General features: G+C 42.2%; 1 protein-coding gene and 1 non-coding gene across 10 annotated transcripts in view; both read left to right on the plus strand.

The window, feature by feature from the left end:
- The window catches only part of AP1G1 (adaptor related protein complex 1 subunit gamma 1), a 47,716-nt gene extending 22,488 nt beyond the window's left edge, over nucleotides 1–25,228 (plus strand). For 2 of the 9 annotated variants that reach the window (XM_026081054.1, XM_026081059.1), the window contains 18 exons: nucleotides 646–654; nucleotides 3,401–3,496; nucleotides 4,022–4,102; nucleotides 4,385–4,483; nucleotides 4,881–4,936; nucleotides 5,839–5,952; nucleotides 9,630–9,770; nucleotides 10,409–10,463; nucleotides 12,055–12,177; nucleotides 12,560–12,649; nucleotides 13,168–13,295; nucleotides 13,893–13,997; nucleotides 16,242–16,383; nucleotides 16,823–16,949; nucleotides 17,435–17,530; nucleotides 17,780–17,940; nucleotides 18,871–18,969; nucleotides 21,467–25,228. In XM_026081054.1, coding sequence (XP_025936839.1) covers nucleotides 646–654; nucleotides 3,401–3,496; nucleotides 4,022–4,102; nucleotides 4,385–4,483; nucleotides 4,881–4,936; nucleotides 5,839–5,952; nucleotides 9,630–9,770; nucleotides 10,409–10,463; nucleotides 12,055–12,177; nucleotides 12,560–12,649; nucleotides 13,168–13,295; nucleotides 13,893–13,997; nucleotides 16,242–16,383; nucleotides 16,823–16,949; nucleotides 17,435–17,530; nucleotides 17,780–17,940; nucleotides 18,871–18,969; nucleotides 21,467–21,568 — 1,824 coding nt within the window. In that variant the 3' untranslated portion in view covers nucleotides 21,569–25,228. The other 7 variants (XR_003255933.1, XM_026081058.1, XM_026081055.1 and 4 more) reach the window with 7 other exon arrangements.
- On the plus strand, nucleotides 7,421–7,507 carry LOC112973347. The gene has a single exon (XR_003255948.1). It is a non-coding gene; the product is annotated as a small nucleolar RNA SNORD71 (small nucleolar RNA).
- Nucleotides 25,229–25,272: the final 44 nt, after the last annotated feature.

Below are 25,272 nucleotides of genomic sequence, written 5' to 3' on the forward strand. Positions count from 1 at the left end.
CATGCTGTGTTAAGTCACTTCCCCTTTTAACTTAAGAGCTTGAGAGTCAACATCATTTCTCCTCCTCTGATTAGGAATTTTTTTCTTCCCTCTTAGCATGTACTTCCTTATGCTGCTTGCTGTAATTTGCTTTGCAGTATTTATTGCCATATTAGAGAGTTCTAATAGAAGAGCATCTGAAAGTGTTGTGATTCTAATTTTGTGGCCAAAGAAGGAACTAGAAATTGAACAAAACTGATAGAATGGAACTGGCCAATTGCTCCTCTTAAAAGTCTTGAAGGTGCTTATTTATTTGCATGTCCACTTCTTCCTTTGGCTTGTCTATGTCGTTAGGGATTTCAAATGATACATCCTCTGATGCATCTTGGCACTTTAGCATGCATCTTCCCTTGCCCAGATTGTATATGTCAGGAATGAATGTGAAAGTGTCACTGGGGCCATCTTGAAGGTACCTATCCCTTGCTCACTTAAGATGATAATCCTGGGAAAAGAGAGAAGAGCTGAGTCCACAGCCTTTAGATACATTCTTTTCTAGCTATCTCTTGTGGTTGTTTATGCTGTGAATGGTATAACACTGATCTGTCTCTAATGCCTGCTTCGTCTGTTTTGTCCCTTTTGTCTGTTTGGAATCCTGCTGTGTGTTAGAATGAAAAGGTAAGAGTTAATTCTTCTAGATGGTGCATGCTTGCATTGAATCTGTAGAGACTTCTCTGCCTCTTGTGAGGCAGTGCCTGTTAATGCCACACTTCTGATTAATGCCATAAGCTAATCAACTGTACTTGTCTAATGCTTTTTGTGTTCGGATCTCGTCATTAAACTTCCATACCTGTGGCAGCCCTGAATCTCAGTTGTGGCCTTCTCCAAATGTGAGCCTGCTTTCCTCAAGCCCTCTCTCATTTGAGGAATACTAGGGAAATTCTTGTACACTTGCGCACTATACCTCTGGGCTTTCTTCTTACCATAAACTGGGCTTTATGTCTTGCCTGCAACATGGGCCAACTTTGGGCAATTCCTTTATAAGAAGAGAGCAGGAGAGGCAGTTACCTAGCCACTTGGAAGTGGGCTCACTGTGCTGCAAAGGGCTACTGGGTACAGCTCCATTGTTGATATTTTCTGTGGGTGCAATTTGACTGTAGAGGATAGGTGGGGCCTTCAACTGATCTCCATGGCTGTAATGTTTCCCTTTGTTTGTCATGTCCTCAGTCCTGATAATACTGCTGCATGTAAGAAGGCAAAGAAAATGTTAATCAGGGTTCCAAGAATGCTCCAGAAGGTCACTCCACTCAGGTGTTACTCTGTCTTGAGGAAAGATGGTGCAGCATCCTCTGGTTTCTTCTTGAAACAGGCAATACAAAATTCATGGTTTCTGTTGTTTGTATGCTTTGTGAAACACATTTTCAGAGGAGTATGTGACTCCTGAAGAGCAAAGGTAGGAATAAAAAGAGACTGGTTTCCTTCTTGTGCTGCACCATGAAAGCACGGGATATTACTCCAGGAAACATTGCCCGCTTAGTATGCCTACGTGCAGCTGTTGGGCTCCATAAATCACACTGTGCTCTTGGCAACTGCCACTACTATCTGTCCCAAAACTGAAGCACCATCTTGATTTGTTGTTGTCAGAAATGGCAAACTTTACTATAGGAAATCTCTGATCTGGTAGAAATTCACTGTTAATGCAATCCCTGATTCATAGTGAGTTCCTTAGAGTGCAGGAGCAGCCAGTCTTGAGGATGGGGAAAAATCCATTAAGTCTTAGGAGCAAATTGCTAAGAAGTTTGTGGGGGGGGGGGGTTTGTTGTTGGTGTTTTTTTGTTTTTGTTTTTTAGAGCATGCTTTGATAAACTGTAATTGTCCTGCATAAAATGAGTTGAGAGAGAGAATGATGCTTATGCTGGTGCCAACCATGCTCCAGGAATGAAAAATCCACTTAGTGCAACCACCACAGCACCTCTGTGTGTTCTATAACCTCATCTCCAGACACTGTCTGGATTATTTTAATAATATGAGTACTGAAAGGAATGGAAGAAACTTCCTATAGGAAAGAATAAAACTTGGAGAGGTCTACAGCTGTACTCCACTGGGAGTGGGTTTTCTCTTACAGCTCAGTGAGAGTTAGTCCAGTTTCTCTCATAGGCTTAAGGTTTTTCATAGTATGTGTTGGCAGTGGGTTTCTGTTTCATCCAGGACCACTTTTGTATTCACAGCTGCTGTGAAGGTTTTTTGCAGATTAATATTAGGTTTGTTACAGCTTGCCTCGTTAATTGACTGACGTATTTGCCACATTCTGCCCTAAACCGCTTGCTGGGCGTATGCTCGCTATTACAGAGCAATTCTATTATGCTTCTTCTGAATTGCCTTGATGGTTGAGGCACCCTCAGCTGGAAATGCCTAAGGTGGAAGAAGTTAAAACAAACTTTTGCAAACGGATGGCATTTCTTCAAAGCTGTGTCCGAGTCCTGAAAAATAACTTACTCCTGTGGAGTAGATGTCTACCAGCAGATCAGTGCAATCAACATCTGTGGAATCTGAACTTCTTTTTAAAGTTTTCAGCCCTCCCAGTTGGAAAGAAACTTTAAATATAAGCAGTGTAAATTGATGTGATTTTGTGTTCCCAAGTCTGGCAGTAGCGCACACAGTAGCAGTACTTCAATCAGTTTTTCTGCTGTTATGCAGAACGCTTCTAATGGCTGAACCAAAGAATTTGGGTCAATTTAGTATTGCGGCTCTTGCTGAGAAATTTGGGGTGAAGAGGAGGAGAATAGACCCTGAAACTACTTGCAGGGAAGGAGCAGCCTAGCAATAGAGCCCTGGGGGAAGGTTAGGGGAAAATCCACACTCTGCCCTATTCRGGAGCTCTTGGAGAGGAAGCAGAACACTAAGCTTTTCTTTCTAGAAACTAGGTTGATGGAGTGTCGAACTTGAAGCAATCCTTAACAATTTATCCATAGAAKCACCTGAAAGGATCAAATCTCTTGGCTATGCCTGGTGCTCCACACAAGTAGATGATACGTGCTATATGGAGATTTGCTGGTGTAAGAAAACTCCCAAGCAAGGCCCTGGAATGATCCCATTCTGATAGTTCCAGTAGCCCCCCTTTTCATGAGAAGCTGAATTTCTTGAGTTGGTACTTCTTGAGCATTGCCTGTTGCACACTGGTAGATTTAGTACTTTAAAGATATAATTTGGTACTCAGATCCCAACTAAATTGTATATAGATGTTCTCTAGCTGAGTTGTGGGTATTTATATAAAATCTTCTCTAAATGTGCAGGCTGAACTTTGTGGAAGAATCTGTAAACTGATCTTGCATCTAAACATATGATTTGATTTTGGACCCTTACTTCAAAAATTAGAAAGAAAAAAAACCCTGCTAGGTAAACTTTCTGACAACTCTCTTCACAGCTTGTTCCCCAATTAGTTCGTATTCTGAAGAACCTTATCATGTCTGGATACTCACCAGAGCATGACGTGTCTGGGATCAGTGACCCCTTTTTGCAGGTAAGAACTGATGCAAAGTGTAATCTGTAGCTTTAGTTCTAGTAGTACTGTGTTTTGAGACTTAGGTATGGTGAGGTATTTACGTGAGGGCAGCTGTGTTGGTTTTGAGATGATGTCCTTTTGTCAGAGCTGACTGTGCAAATGCTCTTCATCCACCTCGGTGCGAAGACACTTGGCTTAATTTAAGCAGCAGTGGTCATGCCCTATCATTTTGTGAAAAATTATGGTAGAAGGAGAAAGAAACAATACCTGTGTTGGTCTTTGAGATTGTGCCTACTGGGTAGTGGGAATACTCCTAACAGTTCTGGGCAGTGGGAGAAAACATAAGCATAGCATAGGTCTGTACTTTCTGGTAAAGATCTTGTTGAGGATGGAACCAAATCCTCATTTTGCTTTTGAACAGAAAGTCAGGAGCTTGTCTTGCTTCTCTGCCACTCCTCAGGAAGCATACTGGACATTTAATGGTTCTCCCATGTAAAGCACTTTCATCCAGTGAAATTTCCTTTGCTTTACTTTGTGACATAGGTGCGAATCCTGCGGTTACTAAGAATTCTAGGGCGAAATGATGATGATTCAAGTGAAGCAATGAATGATATACTTGCACAGGTGAGGTTTGCAAGGTTGATAATCAGCCTAAACTTTCCCTTCTCATTTCTTGCTAATTTAAATTTGGCATCACTGGGGAGGAGACAGCTGCTTGCAGTGCTGGGGTGAATTTTGTCATCAGAGATGTGTGTTCCTAGGCATCGCTGCTTGTTTGCCAAAGGTCAGCTAGTTTAGCTGCCTGTTCTGCAGAACAGCACAAAAGGGGTCTGGGTAGTGTTCATTGGAGTCATTTATGTTGTGGGTTTTTTTTTTTTTTTTTTTTTTTTTTTTTTCCCCCTCCAGGTTGCCACTAATACAGAAACGAGTAAAAACGTGGGAAATGCTATCCTCTATGAAACTGTGCTGACTATTATGGACATAAAATCTGAGAGTGGACTGAGAGTAAGTTGCCTTTGCCAGGGCAATTTTTTTTTTCCAAGCTTGTATTAGAGGAAGTAACTTACCTAGAGGACACATGAGGCAAAGTTGTTTCACCCAAAGGTAGCTGCATGATTGGCTCTAGATAAAACTGTAGCATTTGGGAAAATTAAAAAAAARGGGGGGGGAGGGGCTGGAAAAACCCTTCTGGAGACTGTTCCCTTGAGTGCAGGAGAGAGCCCATGTTGTGTTTGTCTTGGCTTTGCTTCTGCTTAGCCAGCCTGTGGAGTTCTTTGTGTTATGCTTTTGGCCAAGAACCCCRGTGGTAGTTTTGACATGTTGCCTTTAAAAGTCATCTTGAAATAGTGATGAAGACTAGCAGCCTTCTCTGATCACTGACATTCCCTAACTCTTTCTGCAGGTGTTAGCCATTAACATCCTAGGCCGTTTCTTACTAAACAACGACAAAAATATTAGGTAAGTTGTATGAAGCACATTCTGGCTATACCCAGTTAAAATTGCTTGGGAAGGAATTAGGCAAAGATTATGCTGAAGTAGAGCTTCCTAGGAGAGTGTTGGGAAGTACAGTTGGTGGGATTAGTATCACTGAGTTTTGGTGGCTGTGGTGTTTTTTTTGTTTGTTTTTCTCTCTCAGCACATTCTTTTCTCTGTCACAGTCTTACTGTGGCCCTGCCCTCCTTAGCTGGTGAATCTGAGTCCACAATCTAATTCTTAGTGTGTGGTTTCTTAGTCTGGACCAGAGGTTTTTTTTGCAATAGCTTGTGAATCTCTTGCCTTGTCCCAGCTGGTCTCTGGGAGCATTCAGTTCAGGGTTGTCATTGGAGATCTGACAAATTAGCTAAAGAGTATGTTTTTTCAGATTGCATACAGTCAGCAACAAAGAGTCTGTTTTGTGGTTTTGAAAGGGTTTGGTTACTCTGAATCTGGACACAGAATTTATTGCAACTGCCAGAATGAAGTACCGTCTCTGGGARTTTTGTTTGCAAATCATGGTACAGGTAGAAGGTTCTAGCCTTTCAGAATTGCAGCTCACATGCTGATTTCAGAATGTGATCTGAGGAGTCTAACACTTAATTGCCTACGCTTTCCAAAATATTCTGTGAAAACAGGGCAATTGGCATGAGCCCAGAAATTGGGACAAATGCTTGTCTGGGCAGCAGGGTACTGTTAGGTATTTTACACTTCTGTGTGGTAACTGTCCTTTGGAGAGGCCAGGCAGTCCCCTGGAAGACTTCCATTTGTTCTTGAATACAAGAGAATTCCATTCTTTTACAAAAGACGACTAAATTTGGGGAGGGGTTGCATAGAAATTGCATGGCTGCCGTTAAGTGATATTTTACCTTATGTCCTTATCCCAGATATGTAGCTTTGACGTCGTTGTTGAAGACTGTACAGACAGACCATAATGCAGTACAGCGACATAGAAGCACGATTGTGGACTGCCTGAAGGATCTTGATGTCTCCATTAAAAGGTAATTGAAATATCAGTGAAAGACTCAAGACTGACAACCTATGGAAAGTGAGCAGGATGTAGAAGAAAACAAAATTAATATTGGAGTAGTATAAKGAAGGCTAGTATTAATGCATAGCATGGTTCCTACTTCAAAGAGGATGATGAGAATGTGCCACCACCTTCATGGAGAAGCTGCTCGTACGTTTTAAGCATCTTGGATTGGAGGAGGAGAAGCACTGTAGTTTGGTCTGCCTGAGTTTTTCCAAAGTGGAGTCAGTGGAGACTGGATTGTGTGCTCACAAGAGGATGCAAGGCCTCTGCTAAAGCATGGTCCTAATGATAGCTACATTGACCTGCTCAGCATTTCTCCTCTTTTCCAGATGAACAGGCAGTGCTACATTTGTTCAGAAGCAATGTTATGCCATCCAAATAAGGGATGCTAAATTAAATATATGTTAGAAAATGGTAGAATTTAGACTTGTTTGTTCAGGTCTTTTGCTTACAAACCATTTCCTGTTGTATATGCTTGATGTTCAACTGTCATTTAAATAGGGATATGTTGGTACTTCTCTGGCCAGTGGGAGAGCTTGCAACCTGGTACATCTCACTGCTGCTCACTACAGAAAGGCTTTTTCCTGATGCTCAATCTAAACTTCATCTGTTTCCTCTCATTGCTTTAGTTATGTTCCTTTTATTCATGATCCCTAAAAGTTTTTTACTCATGAAATCTGACTTTCTCCTGTTTCTGTCAGACATTCACAGATTGTCTTGTAATGCTTGTTCTCATTTTTTACCAGCTTCTGTGGAGTTCCTGCTGCTCTTAATTTTTCTCCTAAATTGAGTCTTTCAGCCTGTTGATTGCTTACTCTTTCTTTCAGAACTCTCTTCTGCTCATCATTATTCTTTCTATGACTGGTGATCTGAGTGCAGTGCACCATACAACATGTGTCAGAGTGATAGGGACTGTTGCATCCCTGTTGCATCTTGTGGAATATGTCTGCTGCAGGCCAAAATTTCACTAACCTCTAGTCACGTTACGAATATACTTTTGTTTCTTTCAAAATTGCTGCTCATCCTCTTTTCTCCACCATGTCAAACAGTGATTAAATGTGCCATAGATATTCATGCTTATAGACCTTTTTCAAATTTTGCCTCTGTTAATCTCTAGATTTTAACAATGCTGCTCAGTCTTTCTGATTTCTTTCCTATTCTGGTCATATTAGATCTTTCTGCTGAACCTTAGCTTTAATCATCTCGTGATGTTGTTTTGTAATCTAGCTTTACAATCGCATTCCATCCCAAAAGGTAAATTTGCATCTTACATGCTGAGCAAGTCAGACTGTTGCTGCTGTTCTGTGCCAGAGCCTGCATGAGGCTGTGGAATAGAAAAGCCCCACTTAGGTTTTGGATGGAAGGTTGCAAAAGCATTTTATTGGTGCCTGCTAGGAAAACACAGGTATGCTGAAAACAATAGAGCTTCAAGTCTGAGTGCTGTTGGAGGATGAAGCCTTTGAGTGATCCATCGGCAGAGCATGATGTTGCCATGCTGACACTCGTGCTGCTGACAACGCACTGGCCTCATTGAAGCAATATGCTGGGTGGATATCAGAGTCCCCAAGGAGCAAGTTCCAGTGGCTGGGACTTTATGGAAGGACATGATTCTCTACCTGGTTTTGGTTGTCATCTGAAGCATTTCCTGTTCTATCTTCTTTTAACCATTGTAGTGTATGTTTGGTCTATGTAGTGTAGTTCAGAATGACTTTGGCCTTTAATTCAAGTCTTGTCTGTCTGCTTACTATGATCAAATTACATGATTAGTAATTTTGTGACAGAAGTGAATTCTGTAATATGATTGAAGGTCAGCACTATGTGTTGAGATAAATGCCCTGTGTTAGGATTGCAGAGGACCTCTGTGCACCTGTAGTGTTGATTCATTTACTATAATATGACTGAAAAATTATGCATAAACATGAAACTCGGCAAGGTTAGGTGTAAGGAGTTGGGAACTGATTGGAAGAATGAAAGCAATTCTAGCAATTCACCCAGGCATAGGTGTAGATGATAAAAGGTAACAATTTAGTCATGTATTTCCACCCTAATTCTGAGCACCTTTAAAAAAAAAAAAAAAAAAAAAAATTCTCTCTCTAGGTCACTAAGTATTAGTTTGGGAAAAAGCTGAGTAACACATTTACAATTCACAGTATTGTAGAAATACTTCTTACTACAGTAGTAGCTAGAGAGATGCTAAAAAGCAGCACAAGCTAGATGTCTTCAGATTTTCAAGAACAAATAGCTTGTGCCTAGTATCATTGGATTGGACAATATGTCTGGTGTATTTTGTTAATGTTTCATGAACACTGGGAAAATCTTAAGCAGATAGAAAAAATTACTGTTTCCATGTAGTGGCAGGTTGGCTAGCTTGATACTGGAGCAAGACGGAATCAGTGGGACTGCTTGTAGGCTTGATGCCAGTAAGTATGTGGCAGGATGGAAACCTAATTTGTGTCAGTCAACGTGATTTTAATGAAAACTGAGGTTAAATAGATTTTGAAATCTGATTTGTTTAGAGGTAGAGAAAGTATATAAATTATGCAATAGACTTTAGGCCATTTCGCATAATCTTTTGCAACATTGTTTTACAACAAAGACTACGCAATCATTGTACATAAATAGTTCAGAAAGTGGCTAGATGATTTTCAAAAGCTAATTGAAATGGGAGAGGAAATTTCTAATGTGCTATAAGAATCTTATGTGTTCTAATAGCCAGTCCCAATGACAGGCAGAGAATAAAGTTCCTGACAGTATGGAGGGGACACAATTTGGAGGCAGGGTTCTCGCCGACACTGAACGTTCAGTTTTACAGAGTAGTCTGGGTTCTTCAGTAAAGCTATTTTAATGCATTATTTTAGTGCATTTTAACATAACCAGTTGCCAAGGTTTTACAGTGATAAGCCCAGAAATTCATCGCACTTAAAGATAGTAGTCTTCATTCCAAAAAGCCGAGAAGGACTGAAGAGCTGTGCTATATCTAACTACAGAAGCTTCAAGTAGAAGGGCTAAGGGCTAACCTCTGACCATTGGATGAACACAACAAGGAATATCAGATTGTCAGTACTTTGTCTAGTTGTGGTGTCAACTCATGGGGGAATAAAAATGAAATGGGTTCTGAAAAGAGCAGCAGGGTAACTTTGGGTTCTAGAAATCTTATGTAGTCTGTCTGACAAGATATAATAAAGCTTATCAGTTAGTATTTTATTCGGAAATAAATCTCTAATGTATAGCAATCAGAAGAGGTCCCTTCTGGATTTAAGATTGCTGAAATTGGAGGAAGCGTGCTGTAGTTTGGATAAGTTTCTTATTGCAGTTTTGTCAGATGTGACCAGCATGTAATTACAAATACCTGGATGGTCAGAATTTAACAGTGATAGACTGTGGTTGCTGAAAGATATTTCTAGCCTTTCGGATGTCTGGACAGGTGTTTCTAGAAAGTGCTGGAGACTCCCCTCACTTCCCACCAGAAAAAAAAATAAACAGGAGTGTATTTAGTGTCTGCCTATGAACTGGAAAATACTGGTAGGCTAACTGCAGAAGGCCGTTCTCAYAGGATTAGTGAAGACTGCTTTCTTCTTTGTTGAAAGGTAAGTGCAGTTGAGTAGCCAGAAGATATTTTATTGGTTTTTCTGTCTCTTGCCCTAGGCGTGCAATGGAACTGAGCTTTGCTCTTGTTAATGGGAACAACGTCCGTGGAATGATGAAGGAGTTGCTGTATTTCCTGGATTCCTGTGAGCCAGAGTTCAAGGCAGACTGTGCATCTGGAATATTTCTTGCAGCAGAAAAGTATGGGGTCAATTTATTGCTATTAATTTTTTGTCCATCCTGGGAATTATAAGCATTTTGTGTGTCATTATGTTGTCTCCCCACACATGAGAGAGAACACGTTGATCATCTCTTCTTCATTTGCTGGSCTATGTTCAGTTTGTCAGTTATACTCACCCTGAGGAACGGGGCATGCTGCCTGTGGTGCTCTGGACCAAGGATTTATATGGGCAGGTGTTAGATCATATCCCTAAACTAGTCTAATATATTGATTTCTATTGCCCTTTGGAACAGGTGTTGTGTTGACACATGTGCATCCCCTCAGATTAGTTGTACAGTGAGGTGATTTCATTACTGTTGTGCCATTGTAATCAGCAGCCTGACCTTGAATTATTGTATGTGCCAGGTATTGCTATGCTGTGTCATAACTATGGCCATGTGTATTCATTCAGTCTTCCAATGTCAGCATTACAAAATGTCAAAGAATGACATGATTTACTAGGAAGCAGTGGGCCAGGAGGTGACTGAAAGGGGAGGCTCTGATACTTTTGCTGGGCTTCTTGCTGGTATTGAATGATAATAGTTATTGCTCTGTAACTTGTGTGTGTGTGTGTGTGTTTTGGGTGTTTTTTTTGTTTTTTTGTTTGTTTGTTTTCCAGATATGCCCCTTCTAAACGCTGGCACATAGACACAATTATGAGAGTCTTAACAACGGTAAGTAGAGTTCCCTCTCTCTTGTGTGCTTATACAAAAATTCTTGGATTCTGTAGGAAGTTAATCATCATAAAGTGGGAGATGGCTATAGAGGCTGGCAGGTAATAAATTCTACAATACACAAAGGTAATGTGCTTATATGGGTATGGTAGTGACCTAAGGCAGTCAGTCAGGAGGTAAATATGACTAAATGATTTTTAGAAAACATGTATGATTTCAGAAACATGTAAGATGGTGTGTAGCAGAGTTTGTGTTTCCATTGCAGTAATCAGATTATCTTCCAGGTCAGGGCAGCTCTTGTACTGTCTGTGCTTCCAATGTGCAGTCCTTTCAGGGAAAAGTGAGCACAGCCCTAAGTGACTTAAAGAGAAAGGGGGTGAAATAATGTCTTGGAACTCTTCCAGACTGAATTTATGAAAGCTTTTTAGTAAAACTGTTAGCAGCAGCTTTACTTGAATCTCTTTATAAACATCACAGCTGAGGGGGAACTGGAGTAGCGTTTTGGCAAACCAGAGGGAAGAGACCTTGCCAACTTGGGTTGGCAGTGTGTTCCCTAAGCAAAGGTGTGGGAAAGGATTTTATCAGTGTGAATGTTAAAATTTGAGAAGTTCCTTCATCAAGAAGTGAATCTCTGGCTTGTGTGCTATCATGCAGTCCTGTAACAGAGAGAAGTAGACTGAGAATTGATTTCCATTAGAAGGTTAGCTGTGAGAATTGCTTTCAAATGACTCCCTTTATTAAAGTAACTTCTTCCCCTAAACTGCTGGAGAAACCATTTATGAAATTGTTTTCATGAGACTACCTATTGCTCCCTCTTTTAGGTAAACATCCTGTCCAGCCTACCAGACTTATGAGACGAAAACAGAATGATGGTCTCTGCCCCTTGCTTTGGCTAGCTGGTTTCTAACTTAGTTGACCTAATTGGACCCACTTAATTGCCTTCTTTTTGCATGCTCTCCTCTCAGTGCTGGAGGAATATCTAAACAGAGTAGTATTTGAGCAGTGTACATCTTTCCTTCAGTGCCAAAGCTATGTGATTGTGTATTGCCGTATTTATTTTACCAGCCTGGAAGCGGGCTGTTCCCTAGCTCTGAACTCCATATTCCTGTCCTCTAACTAAAGAGTGCTAGGCAGGCAAGTCCCTGGGCCTTGTGCTGATTAGCATGGAATCTGACTTTGAGAAAGTGATTGAATAAGGTGCCTTCTGCCCCCAGAGTTTATTGCTTTGACTAAAGCCTCCTGTTTCACAAAAAAGATGTTTTCTGTGTTGCTTTCTGTTCCTTCTGTTGTTCTAAATCACAGGGTACTTCTATCTACATCCTGTCATTTTTACAGACATGCACAATATTGATAGTATAGTTTTCCTCTGGTATAGCTGAGTGCTTGATGAAAATGTACTGTCTTGTACTGATCTGATCCAGCTCAAAATCAACCATGAAGTACTTGGGGATGGAAATGGTTTGATTATTATCTGCATGCACACCAGCTGGCCTTCTGAAGGATATTGGCAGATGCTGGGTATTATTGAGGGTCAGATGGTGAAACCTAACAACTTTTGTGTGTCTCTTAACTACGCAAATATTTCTTGCAGGCAGGAAGCTATGTTCGTGATGATGCTGTTCCCAACCTGATTCAGCTAATAACTAATAGTGTGGAGATGCATGCCTACACTGTGCAGAGACTCTACAAAGCCATCCTCGGTGATTACTCCCAGGTAATACCCAACATGGCCAGCTTCAATTTCCTTGTTATACATGCAATAAGCATGTTTTCTAAGCAGCTCAAGGTAAGTCAACATCACACTGTCTAGCCCCAAAGGCCAGATTGCGGAGAAGGCACGCCTTCTATCAGTCCCTTTAAAAAAAACAAACAAACAAACAAACAAAAAAAAAAACACCAAACTTCTCTCTAATTCTCATACAGAATTCCCAATCAAATCAAATATTCCTTTTTCTTCTGCCATAGAGAACTTCCTTGGCTGGAAGGAGGGCTAAGCTTGTTCATAAAAATGGTGGTGTTTTACTTCATCATACAGGCATCCATTTGTCTCTGAAGTGTCTGGTTTTTTTGGTTTGTTTTTTTTTCTCTTCCAACAGCAGCCCTTGGTGCAAGTGGCCTCCTGGTGCATAGGAGAGTATGGAGATCTTCTGGTGTCTGGTCAGTGTGAAGAAGAGGAACCAATCCAGGTATAGCTTGAGAAAGGAGAATGAGTATGTAGTTGGCTGAGCCTGGAGCTGCTTGATAGGCTGGCTATGTTAGGGGAGTGCTTGCAGCACTTACTTAGCAATGACGCCCATGATGCTGACTGACCCTGCATAGGAATCTCCTCTCCATGCTACAGGCATGGGCTCTGTACACATAGCCAGCTTTTTCTCTGAGGAATGCAGCTGCACTGGGCAGTGCTCTGTGGTTACAGTGCTAACCTAGCTTGCAGGGTATCTGCCAGGGGTTTTAGCTATGTTTTTCAGTGATAAACCTGCTCTTCAGTGTGTGGAACAGGAACTGTATTTTAAAAGTAATATCATAAGATGTCCACCTAGAGACACTTGGCCCATGCATTGTGAACATATGCTGCAGACTCACAAAGTTGCTGAGGAGGTAGTAGTCTCCCTTAAATGGATGTTGCAGAGTTTTACAGTATGCCCTGGAAGGTTTGCTGCAAAGCCTCTCTCTGTCTCAGCCTAACCTTTCTGTACCTTTTCAGGTAACAGAGGATGAAGTTCTTGATATTTTAGAAAGCGTCCTGATATCTAATATGTCTGCATCTGTTACACGAGGCTATGCTCTCACTGCCATCATGAAGCTTTCCACAAGGTTCACCTGTACTGTCAAGTGAGTTCTTTTTGGTGTTGTGCTGCACAGGGCTTTGTTGCAAATACGTAGGCATCAGTTGTCTTCAGCAGAAGAAAGTATTCTTTGCGCATGTTTTGCTTCCATGGTTTACAAGGCTTTCCTCCTTGTTATTTATTGGCTTTTACCGTCCTCCTTTCCTTGTAGGCTGGACTATTGCACCGATTGGTACCATTTTCTTTGTATGTGAATGGCCTCTACTGTGTGGGGGCTTCCACATGTTGCCCTTACTTGAAAATTCCCTAATGGGAAAGAAAGTCCGCATCTTTCCAGTTCCTTTCTCTAACGATGGAGAGAAAAATAGCCGTATTTCCTCCTGGTGGCTTGTCTATGGGCAGTTTAGCTCTAGGATGGTATACCCTATGGTATGTTAAACAGCTGCTGATTCTGTTGTGAAGGGACAGAACAGTTCAAAAACTGATGTTGCATAGGTAATTAGCGAAACAGCAATGACTGCTGTTTCAAATCAGTTACACAGGACATCTATTGAGCAGAGGCCAGATGGTGATCTAGTGTCTGACACACACTAATACCTGGCTCAGTTCTGGTAATTCCATGGCTTTTTATTTTGCCTGGCAGTCGCATTAAGAAGGTGGTCTCCATTTATGGCAGCAGCATTGATGTGGAGCTACAGCAGAGGGCAGTGGAATATAATGCACTTTTCAAGAAATACGATCACATGAGGTAAGTGCTGATGAGCTTTGGTGTTTGAAAAGGCATCATTATAATCTACTCTGATCTCCTGTATAGCACAACTAGAGAGCTTTACCTAGCGATGCTGGTAGGATTATAGAGGAACTAGAATCGTTGATCTATAGGGTTTCTGAGTGCTTTAAGAATTTAGCATATCCTGGGAGAAGATATTCTGTGATCAGTAGCTTTCTCTGCCGGAACACGGATACTCTTTTAAGCTTGAATTTGGCTAATTTTCACTTCCAGGTGTTGAATCTTAAATCTGCTAGCCAAATGAGCATCTGTGGATAGCTTTTTCTGCATCAGCATTACAACAGTCATTAAGTTCAAACTGATTTTAAAACTTCTTTGCCATAAACATGAAGAGATCCATTGACCTTTCATCCCTTAGGATGTATTATATTCTGAACTTGAAGTAATTCTTCTGACTCATAATACTTTTCAGAACATCTTTTTAATTTACTGTATCTTCATGTAGTATCTGTTAAAATTTCAAGCTCTGCATGCAGAGGCATACCAGTTCTCTGCACCACTCAGTGTCCCTGTTTTACAATCTGTGAGCATGTTAGCCTCCTTGCACCTTAWAATTTAGATAATAGCTCTTCATTGTTTTTCTCCAGTGGTTGTTTCTCTATGAGAAAGTTCAAAACCTGCTTAGYTGCAATAACCACAGCTGTGATTCTTCTCAGAATAGTCATTCCTCTGCTGTGTGCGATAGTTAACTGTTGATACATAGGAGCATTGTCTCTCTTCCATGAGGCACGTAAGATTGGAGGAGGCCTCTGGGGATTAACTTCATCCACCCTTGAAATCTTTCCATAAGGTTACATTCTTAAACGCTATTTTAAAAATAGGTTGTTTGGGTGTGGGTATGGGGGGGGATGCCTGCCATGTTTGTTTAAATATGGTGGAGCAAGATGACTTAAGTGGAGAAACAACCATTTTAGAGTCTACATGAGAGGAAAGGGGGAAAATGAGTGTCACTGAACTAAATACTGCCTGTGTGTGTAGGAGCTTCCAAACCTTGTTTCAAAGGTTTTTCACAGTTGCTTTTTTCCATAGCTACCATCCCATTCACTACTGTGTAGGACACATCATCACTGTGATTTTTCTCTCTTCCCTACTCCCCTTAGGATCCATACAGCAACTGTAATTGTTCCCTTGGAAGAGTCATGTGAATGAGCTAGGGCGTGTGAGTTGCCTCGGGCTTCACATAAGGGCTTGTGAATGAGTTACGAAAAATCTGGTGTGAGACACTTTTGATATGATCTAACCAYGGTAGACATCAGTGTCTGGCGATCAGCTGGCTTCTGGTCAAATGGCAGTATATCCATTCATAGTTTTGGGAAGCTTTGCACTTCAGAAAAAAGTATGTGAACTTCATTCAGTTTTACAAGAGAGCATCAGTGTAGGTTTTTTTTCCAGTGAAAATGTTGGCGTTTAACAGTTTCTGCTCATTAAGACTTTGTTCATGGTTGAAAATGCAGCCCGCTGTTGAGTTTATTGACACTGCAACACTTTTTCAGCCCAAAAGATGTGTAGACAGCATGACTTACCCATATTACGTGCAGCGCTCTTTGTCTTGATCCACAAGAGTAATGGCCTTTTTTATATTACAAACTGGTACTCCATATATGGACTTTTCCTAGTTCTCTCTTTTGGTGTCAGGATTCTGGATCCTGGGCCTCTTCTCCTTCAGTCTCTATCCTTTCAGGAGGGTACTCTGAAGGACTAAACTTCATCTTTTTGGAAACTGGAATTTGGTTAAATGAGAGCGTGATGTTTTGCTTTTCCAGCTTTGTCTCTTGTCCTGGGTGGTTAATCTTCCTGCAAAATGAAATCAGTCAGCCTACCCTCTGACTCAGYTGTGTGCAGAACAGAGCTGTCAAGTGTCCTGTGCCTGCAGTTAATCCACCATTGCTCAGTTCTTTAATCCTTGAGTCTTGTGCTTGTTATCCCAGCCCCACAGTGGAAATTGTGTCAAGTTCTAGGGCAGAGGGCAGGAGGGCTTGTCGTGACTTTCAGCTGTCAGCTGATGTGTTTACACTGATGCAGAAGGTCAGGGATTGTCTCTGACCAGCTTAAGCTGAGTCATGTAGTCTTATAATTCACCTGTATTGGAGCTAAAAGGAAAAGGCAGGTTGTCCTGTGTACGTACGTCATCTCCTGAATGTTTGAGTACTTGGACTGGGATCCAGGAAGATGGCACAGTGTAACTATGTCAGCTTCTTTCAGGCCAGCCCTGCTTGAGAGAATGCCAGTAATGGAGAAGGCCACCACAAATGGCCCTACTGAAATTGTACAGACCAATGGAGAGACAGAGCCAGCAGTTCTGGAAACCAAACCTCCACCCACTGGATTGCAGCCTACTAGCCAGGTAATGGAAACTGGTCTAGGATAAGTTTCCACTGTCTATCAGACCACTGTACTTTCCACTACCTTTTCAACAGTAATCTGAGACCATCTCCTTCCCCCTCCCTGCCTCTTTGTTAGTTTTGGCCTGTTGGTGATTGCATCATATCTCTACTCTGATGGTTCTAGTGTTAAGAACACGTGTGAGGAAGGGGTTGTGGTGAGGAGCATGAGAGCAGATGGGATAAAGCCATGTAAAAGCCTTACCTGTCTCTGTCCACAAACTCTATCCTTTACTGTCTTTGTGGTCCTGAGAGCATGGAAACTAGATCTTTCATGGGGCATGAAACTGTGGCCAGCAGCTTTGTTACTCTTTAAGCTGAGAGCAAGTGGAATCCATTATATTTGCAAGGGAAAGCAACAGAAAATTGAATATGTAACTATTTTGTCYACTTTTTCATTAGGCAAATGATTTGTTGGACTTGTTGGGGGGAAATGATATAACACCTGTAATCCCCACTGCACCTACAAGCAAGCCAGCTTCTGCTGGTGGAGAGCTCCTTGACCTCCTGGGAGACCTCAACCTAACAGGTGAGCAGGCTGTATCTCTTGAAAGTCCAGATCCTCTCTCCTGGGGTGGAATGTCAGTCTGATTGCCAAAGATAGGAGGGATGGCTAGCGAGTGTTCCTTGCTCTCTGTCAAGTCGCAGTCTTCACTCTTATTCTTACCAGAGTCCATATCAGCATACAGGTGGGAGTCAGTGAATGAAGTCGCAGGTTGACTCTGTGTGATTAGCTGGTGAGACTTGGGCATTTTCACACTCCAGCCTGGAAGGCTCTCAGCCTTTCCAGAGAGGATCAGGAGGTGAGAGGAGTTCATTCTGTTTGGATGCCTGCTAGCTCAAGAGGAGCCAGCCCTTGCTGGTGAAAGCGGAAAGGGAGGATGACAACGTAGATGATACTGGTAGAGCTTCATGTGTGGAAACATGATATGCTGCAGTTGGTCTTTGAGAAGGGGTAATTAGCCTTCATTTTCTGACACCTAAATTTTATAATCCTCCAACATTTTCTTGTAGGTTCTCCTGCCCCTGCCCCTGCCCCCCAGATATCACAACCTCCGTTCTTGCTTGATGGGCTTTCATCACAACCTCTCTTCAATGATATTGCTGCAGGTATGGCCATGTAAATCCTAAGCCTAAGGTGCGATGGCACCCAACTTCAGGAGGAAAGACGCGCTGGTAACAGAAAGTGAGGGTCTGGGAGTGTTTGGGAGGGAAGTGTGGAAGCATGATACAGGTATGGAGGAGGGGWGGGTGCTTAATCTTCAGAAGAGCTTGGATCTGGGGTAAGGTGAATGAGCTCCCTGATACTATGAGTGATCTCCAGATTCTGCAGATCTACTGCTCTTACGTTTTCTGCAGGAATACCCTCAATTACTGCATACAGCAAGAATGGGCTGAAGATTGACTTCACCTTTGAGAGGTCAAACACCAACCCCAGCGTCACTGTAATCACAATACAGGCCTCCAACAGCACAGAGCTGGATATGACAGATTTTGTTTTCCAAGCTGCAGTACCAAAGGTAGAGCCACTTAGGGCAACTGTGGTGATGGGTTGAGGGCCAGCTGCAAATACTTACTGATCTGTGCTTTCCTACAGCTAGAAACAAGCAGCATGGTAAACAAGGCAATGGAAGGCTAGTTTTGTCAGTTTGGGCTTTTTCTACTTGGACAAGTTCTTGCTTTAAATCCACTACATTCTAAGAAGGTTGCTAAACCACACCCAGGAAAATGTTAGGTCAAAAGGAAGACCAAGACACCAATCTCTCCCTTATTCTTAAGAAACATATCATGCTTTTTGTGGCTATTAATACATGAAAAAATATTTTGAAGTTATTGGCTGCTTATAAAAGGAGAGATGAAGAGTTTCCAAATGATGATTAGTAACTGTCCTCCTTTAATTAGTGGATTGTCCTTGCCCCTCCTTGCACAAAGTGCAAGAGATGGATATTGCCTAGTTTGTAGTAGAGCATACCATTTAAGCAGGGCAAGATTAGAAGATTCTTCAAGTTTGGGAAAATATATTCACTTCTGGGAATTAATAATGGTCTAACTTTAGTTCAGCTAGGTTTCATACAAGTCACAGGAAGTAATTAGAGGGGAAAATGGGCCTCTGGAAGTTACAGGTGTGCTGAGCAGCCTTGGCTGTTCCTCTGAGTGTGGTGCTTCAAACAGTGCATAACTACTGACTGACAGGCTGTAGTGAGCCCTTGACCCCTAGCATTTGTGCTGTCTGGACCTTACTCATACAGCGTGTTTGTGAGCCAGAGGATGTTTTTTTCCTTTCTGGATAGGGAATTGAAGCAGTGATTGTTTGACTTATTGGTCCTGACAGTAATATATACAGCCACTAATTTTCTTTGCCTTCTTTTGATGCAGAGAAACTATTTAATTTATATTCTTATTTGATTAGGCATTAAACTGTTTCTGAAAAGCCTTTGTCCTTTCTTCAGACATTCCAGCTGCAGCTCCTGTCTCCCAGCAGCAGTGTCATCCCTGCATTTAACTCGGGGACCATCACACAGGTTATTAAAGTCCTGAACCCGCAAAAGGTGAGTAATTCTGAGAACAGTTAAGGCTATTGTCTGGAAATTAAGCATTTAATTGTGATTGGTTACGGATGCATCTCTGGGAGATAGGGACTGATGGTAGGGAATAATGTGTTATAATGACAGTCGTTTTGGTTAAGGTCTGGAAGAAGTTACGAAAAAGGACTCCTTGCACTAATTTGGCCTTTTATTTGGTCATACTGCTAAAACAGCTTCACTGCTTTGCTGTCTTCATGAATTTCTGGAGTGCTTTTGCAGCAGCATGGTTGTTAAATTTTTAGACATCCGTTCCAAAGGAGCTGAACTTTATTTTTGTATGTGTTGCATAAATGAAGTTTGAAAGGAAAGTGTCTTGCCAGATAGATGTATTGAAGGTTCGTTCTTGCTAGCTGCAGGAGTATTTTTTAATCTTTGTTACACAAAAACTGCTTGACCCATAATCTTAGCAAAATTGTCTGTCTTCTCAAGTTATCATTTGTGTCTAATATGTGGTGGGTGTATTTTTAAACACTTGAGAGGAAGAATCTTTGACTGTAACTTAATAGTAATTCCATTTGTTTTATAGCCTTCAGAGATAGGCTTCCAGGACTGGGAGAAAACAGACTTGAGGGCGTGACCCACATGGCCTCCTTAAAAGAGGCTTTGCAAGTATTCAGAAGGCATCAGAAAGAAAAAATAAAATAGAGATCACTGTTTCCTCCTCTGTGGAACAGCCTTAAGATCTTCCTGCCTTCTTAAGTTTTTCACAGGTTAACACTTATGTGCTGCTCTGGATATGTTAAGTATTACCGCTAGACTGATGTGCAAATTAGAAAAATTCTCCGATCTCAGTGAAAGATTTCATTGAAGTGACTGTCTTCTAGTGCATAGTTTTTGTGATTCCCATGCCCTTCCCCCTGTCTCCGTGCAGTGTGTTCCCCTCTGTCCATACATGGTAAGGTTCAAGGGTAATTATTCTCTTTTGTGTGTTGCATATATCTGGATTTCTGTGTGGGTGAAACTCTGTGGTACGGGAGAGCACTTTTCAAAGACCACCTGAAAGTTATTTTCTGAACTTTAGGAGGTTTTAGGAGTTTTCCTGTATGGTGCCAGGAGTTGGAACATAGCCATCTCAGATGAGCCCACAAGCCAAAATATACGTAGACAGTTGGATGCTTTCTTGTTCAAATACCAGAACTTCTGTGAACACTTTGGAATGCTGAGGTGCAAAATAGTATTTCACTGCCCTGTGCTCTTGACCACTGTTTGTCTGTTCTTCTATATCAGGCATTTGTGCATCCCTTACTGTCATTTAGATTGCTACTGCCTGAACATACAGCTTTGCAAGAACCTTGTCCATTAGATAGTGTAGTTACCTGGAATATTGAGGGAGGGAACCTCAGAACAGCTTTGCTGTTTAGGAGGTAGCTTTTTATCTTGTCATAGTTGTAAAAAGGCCTGTTCACCTGGAATGACAGGGACTCTGTCATTCTGTCTTGAAGCTGATGGTGAAGATGAGAACTGTGGTGAGCAGGCTGAAAGGCTAGCAGGTCTTAGCATTGAACTCTTTTCAGTGTGKATGGGCAAGGTTACACTCGTATAGTAGAATGGCCAGTTTCCCAAAACAGCACCAAATCTAACAAAAACTGAAACTGGTTAATATTGGTCTACTAACAATAAAGGACAGTTTCTTTAGCCTGAGGCTGGATGGGGTAGTCTTTGTCCTCCCTTCCTCCATCTGCTGTTTTTGTATATTTCCCTCTAGGTTTTTCCTGGTATGGGGAGAAGAGACAGAAGTAGCCAGCTTTTTTGCTTTTCTTTCTAGTATTTCTGCAAACAAGGCTTTTCAGGAGTGAGGAGAACAGAGGACCTGGCTGGAGCGTGCTGTGCTCTGGTTATTTTTAAGGGGCACCTAGTATCTGAATGACAACCAGCTGAGGGAGTGTAAAACAATCTCTGAGCTGTTCCATCATTTATTCACACCAGGAGGAAAATGCTCTTAAGAGTCTCTGTTTCCAGTCTGTCTTAGGCTATTTCCTCCAGTGCTACTGAGCTATGCAGTACTTGAAGTTCCCAGGCCACTTCTGCTTCACTGAGTGATGAACAGCTAGCATGGGAAATGACAGCTCTCCCTCTGAGCCCAAGTGCAGAGCAGCAGAGTCCAGATCCGTCTCCTGTTTTCTTCTATTGTTAACTGGGATTTGAAGGCAGTTATTGTTGTATTTAAGGCCTTTAGTGCTTGAGAGAGCAGGACCAGTGCAGAGAGATGTGAGCAGAAGCTGTGCTATAGGTTTTCTGAGCAAGCTCGTACCTGATCCGAGAACTACAGTGAGCAAGCAACGTTCTACCAAATTAAGTACTTATCTACAGTGTCATAGCTCACCCTGGACATCCTTCCAGCAAGCTCTTGTGGTGAGGAAAGGTCCATATTTTGCCCTCCTGGGGGTGGGGATGGACTTGGGGGGATTCACTAGTCTTTAATGAAGACCTGAATTTTTGGTTTTTTTCTTTTCTCTCATAGCAACAACTACGAATGCGGATTAAGTTGACGTATAATCACAAGGGCTCAGCAATGCAGGATCTAGCAGAAGTCAACAACTTTCCCCCTCAGTCTTGGCAGTGAGGCTCTGGCACCATTCTTATTCTCACCCCACCCAATCAAAGGAACTCTGGGAAGAAGGTTGTGATCCCTGGAAATCCCTCAAACCGCACCATGGGCATGGGGAACAGATGAGACCTGCTGATGAGGAGGAATTTTCCTGAAGTGATTGCTGACTTTGAAGCATATCTGTTAAGACTAATCTCCTCTCCTCCGCTGATGAGGCTGGCTGCTTGTGGAGGCTACTCTGCACGCCCTCACACATGCATTCACAGCCAGAAGCAACATTCCCTTCTCCCCCCCAAAGAAACACAGCCTGGTTGGAAGAGAAGTCTGGAATTTCTTGCAGGGAAACTTTCTTCTCTCTGCAGCAAGTGAACAGCTGCCCCTTCTTTCTGCTGTCCTTTTTCCCTGGGGAGGGCAAGGTGCGTTTTCATTCATTACTAGCTGGGTTATCTTCAAGCACTTTCATCTGGGGCTCAGATTGGGGACTTAGAGAATGTTAGGGTGCCCTGCCTCTTTCTTCCCGTATCCCCTTTGTCCGAAGGGGTTGGAGGCTTCTTGTGGCCTATTCTGTGCATTACTGTATACACACACACCTCTTAGTTATGTGGTACATACCAAGAGCAAGTCAGGCCTTGGGAGTTCATCTGCAAACCTGGGACAGTGTGAGAAAAGAGGTACCTGGTGATAGTTGATCAAATTGCTTTGGTGCTGTACTTGAAAGTGAAGCCCTGACACTTGAATTTTCTTTGCTTTCTATCATTGGCTGCAGCTGTGCAGATTCACAGTCAGTCTTCTGTAGCTGCCCCAGGGAGTGTGATGATGTATGAAAGATGTAGAGATCCAAGGAGCAGCTGGTTTATTACCACAGACATTTTCAAAGCCTTTAACCCATTGACTGTGGTTTATGGGTAAAAAGGACATGCTCAATTTTGTAGGTCACTCTTTGAGCAAGGGCCCTGTTGCCTCCTGGGAGACTCATCAGAGACTATGCTGCAAAGTCACTTTTCCCAGTTATTCCAGACCTTCTCCCCAATTTAATTTCCAGAGCCTGTTGTAGATCCCTGGATTCCATTTGAGTTTGTTCTGACTGGGACATTTGTGTTGTATCTGTAACATTGGCACTGAAATAAAGACCATGCGGTTTAAAGAGACCTTTTCCCATTTTGTTACTTAATTGATCCTTATAGTTTGCTCTTTGCTCCCCTTTCAGATAAATCTGTGTTATTTCAGGTTCATCCTCAGACTGAAAGGAACCAAACTGTGGGGTTTTTTTGTTGTTTTTTTTTAAGTAAAGGCCAGTTGTTTGAATATGTGGGTCCAAAGATGTGAGGTCCAGTACTCTTCTAAGCATAGCGAACAGCTGTGTTGAGTCATGCTTCCTAGTATGAACTGTTGTTCAGGTAGCGATGTTCATGAATTCTTGTGGACATGATGTATAGGACATAAGGCACAGTGTGAGAGGACTGTTCAGGTGTTCAGCACCCTTCAGGGAGGAAGAGGGAAGGGCATATCTTGGATCTTCACCTATGAGTGTGCTGGTAAGCTGAAGGTACTCCAGTTTCCAATCCCAGTGCTTTCTCAAAAGAAATTGATGGTACATCATCATTATTTGTTACAGGGCTTTCCAGATGGTTGTCCTTCAGTGGTGTGACAGCAAGCTTAGGCCCTGGCCTTTATGTGGCTGCAAAAGTACTAACACTTGGCTCCAATCCTTGCCAGAAATATTGCAGGAGTGGTGCATGGTGTATTTAGGGAGAATTAGAGGACCTATTCTGCCCTTGAATCTGGAGCAGGAGGCCATTTTAGTTTTTCAAGTTGCTTTAGTTTTAACTGCATTAAGCAATATGACATTGGACTAATTGCATCACTGACTTCAGTGTTCATCTGTGTGGTGGAATGAGTTTCTCTTGGAGGACATTTTTGCTGCCTTACTGAGAAAACCAGTTAGGGCCTTTGAATTAGAGAAGCGGTATATTATTCTATTGGAACTGGCATCAGCAAGGGGCTATAAAATCTAACAAGAGAGACATGATTGCCTTAGAACAGAACTGGTTCCGGGTTGTGGCAGGATCTTGGTTTGGCTATTAGCGATTTGGTGCTCTGCTTCAGCTAGAAGCACAGTGAAACAGGCAGTTGTGTACAAAATGACTGAATCAGAGTCCATTCTTGGGTGCTGAGCATCCACTCTTGTTATTTCAACTGCAGCTGTAATTATTCACCACCCCACTAGCTCAAACTCCTTAGCATCAGAGACTGAGCATGTGAAACCTAGACAAATGAGCTCTGAGGATGTCCCAGATGTGATATCAAGCTAATGGAAAGTCTGTGCCTTAGTTCCTGAAAGCCCCATGAGCTCCCTCATTGTCCTCAGAGGTCTGCATGTGGTCACTTCTACTGAACACTGGCACACCTCAATCTCTATTCCTTTTTGTCAAGAGCAGCACTGCTGCAGGAGGATTAGATGAGGGAAAAAGTAGTAAATGGTCTCTCTCCTGGCCAGTTCATTGCAGCATAGTTGGGAACAGAGTATCTTGTCCCTCTTGTTGCACTTGTTTTCTGTCCTCTACAGCAGGTGGATTTTGTAGTTGGTCTGGTAAGCTTGTTGCGGATAAGTTCCTCCTCTGTTCTTGGCTGCTTCAACCACCTTTGCACAGAAGTGTGTGTTCTGAGGATGTTCTTATGTTCTGCCTGTCATATTTCTGAGTCAGACTAAAAGAGATGGTGCATGTACCTGAAGGGTATTCTGCTTTAAGCCATCCCTTGGCTTTGAAGTACTCCCTTGTAGCAGCTGAACATTCCTTTTGTCCCTGGAGCTCTTTCCCTTCCCCTTGCTAAAGGATAGGCTGCTAACATTATCCCAGAATGAAGGCAAGATTTCACACATTCCCCTATCTTCAATACTAGATCCCTTTGCTTGCTCCTTGACCCTTGGTACATCTCTTAACCTCTGTGCTGCTGCTTTGTTTTGTTGCTGGAAAGTACTCACTTGTCCACCTCGTAAAGCACTCTGAGGACAGAGTGTGTTGAATCTTTATTTCACCAGTGAAACAAGAGTTTTATCGGTCTGCTCAAAATGCTCCTTGCTTTAATGTAAGGGGGATATACGGGGAGCAAGCTACAGACTTCATGGCTAATCTTATTAATATCTGCATTGGAGACTTTGGAGCTGGGAGAGGTTGAATGTTTTTTTTCAAGTGAATGTATTGTCTTTTGAGCCAAGAGATGGCAAAAAGATAAGTGGCCATATTGGACCTGAAGGGGGAGGAGACATGGGAAGGTCCTAAGATTTGACTTTGTCCAGCTTCTGAAGGGACAAAATATGGCCTTGAACAACTTTTTGAAGCAATAGCAGTGAGGGGGCTGCCACCTATACAGGACCATGGATATTTAACTCAGAAGATGCTGAAACAGCTGGGACAGGTGCTTCAGTCCCTTCCCCAGGGCTGGTACTGGCTGCAAGATGGAGCAGCAAAGATGGCTTTTTTAGACCTGCTGGTGCGCTTTCTATGTGTTCATTTTCTACTTGGGGGCTGTGAGGGAAGAAGCTATTGGACTGCTTCCCTCTGTGAACTTTCATTCTATTCCTGTATAGTCCTTTTTCTTTCCTGATGTTGTAATTTACATTTTACATGGATCCCCATCCCACCTCCTTCACAGTATATTAAGAAAAAAAAAAAAAAAAAAGGAAAAAAAAAACTTAAAAAATGAAAATAAACTCTTAA

The sequence above is a fragment of the Apteryx rowi genome, unplaced genomic scaffold, assembly GCF_003343035.1.
Source record: "Apteryx rowi isolate R43461 unplaced genomic scaffold, aptRow1 scaffold_537, whole genome shotgun sequence".
NCBI lineage: Eukaryota > Metazoa > Chordata > Aves > Apterygiformes > Apterygidae > Apteryx > Apteryx rowi.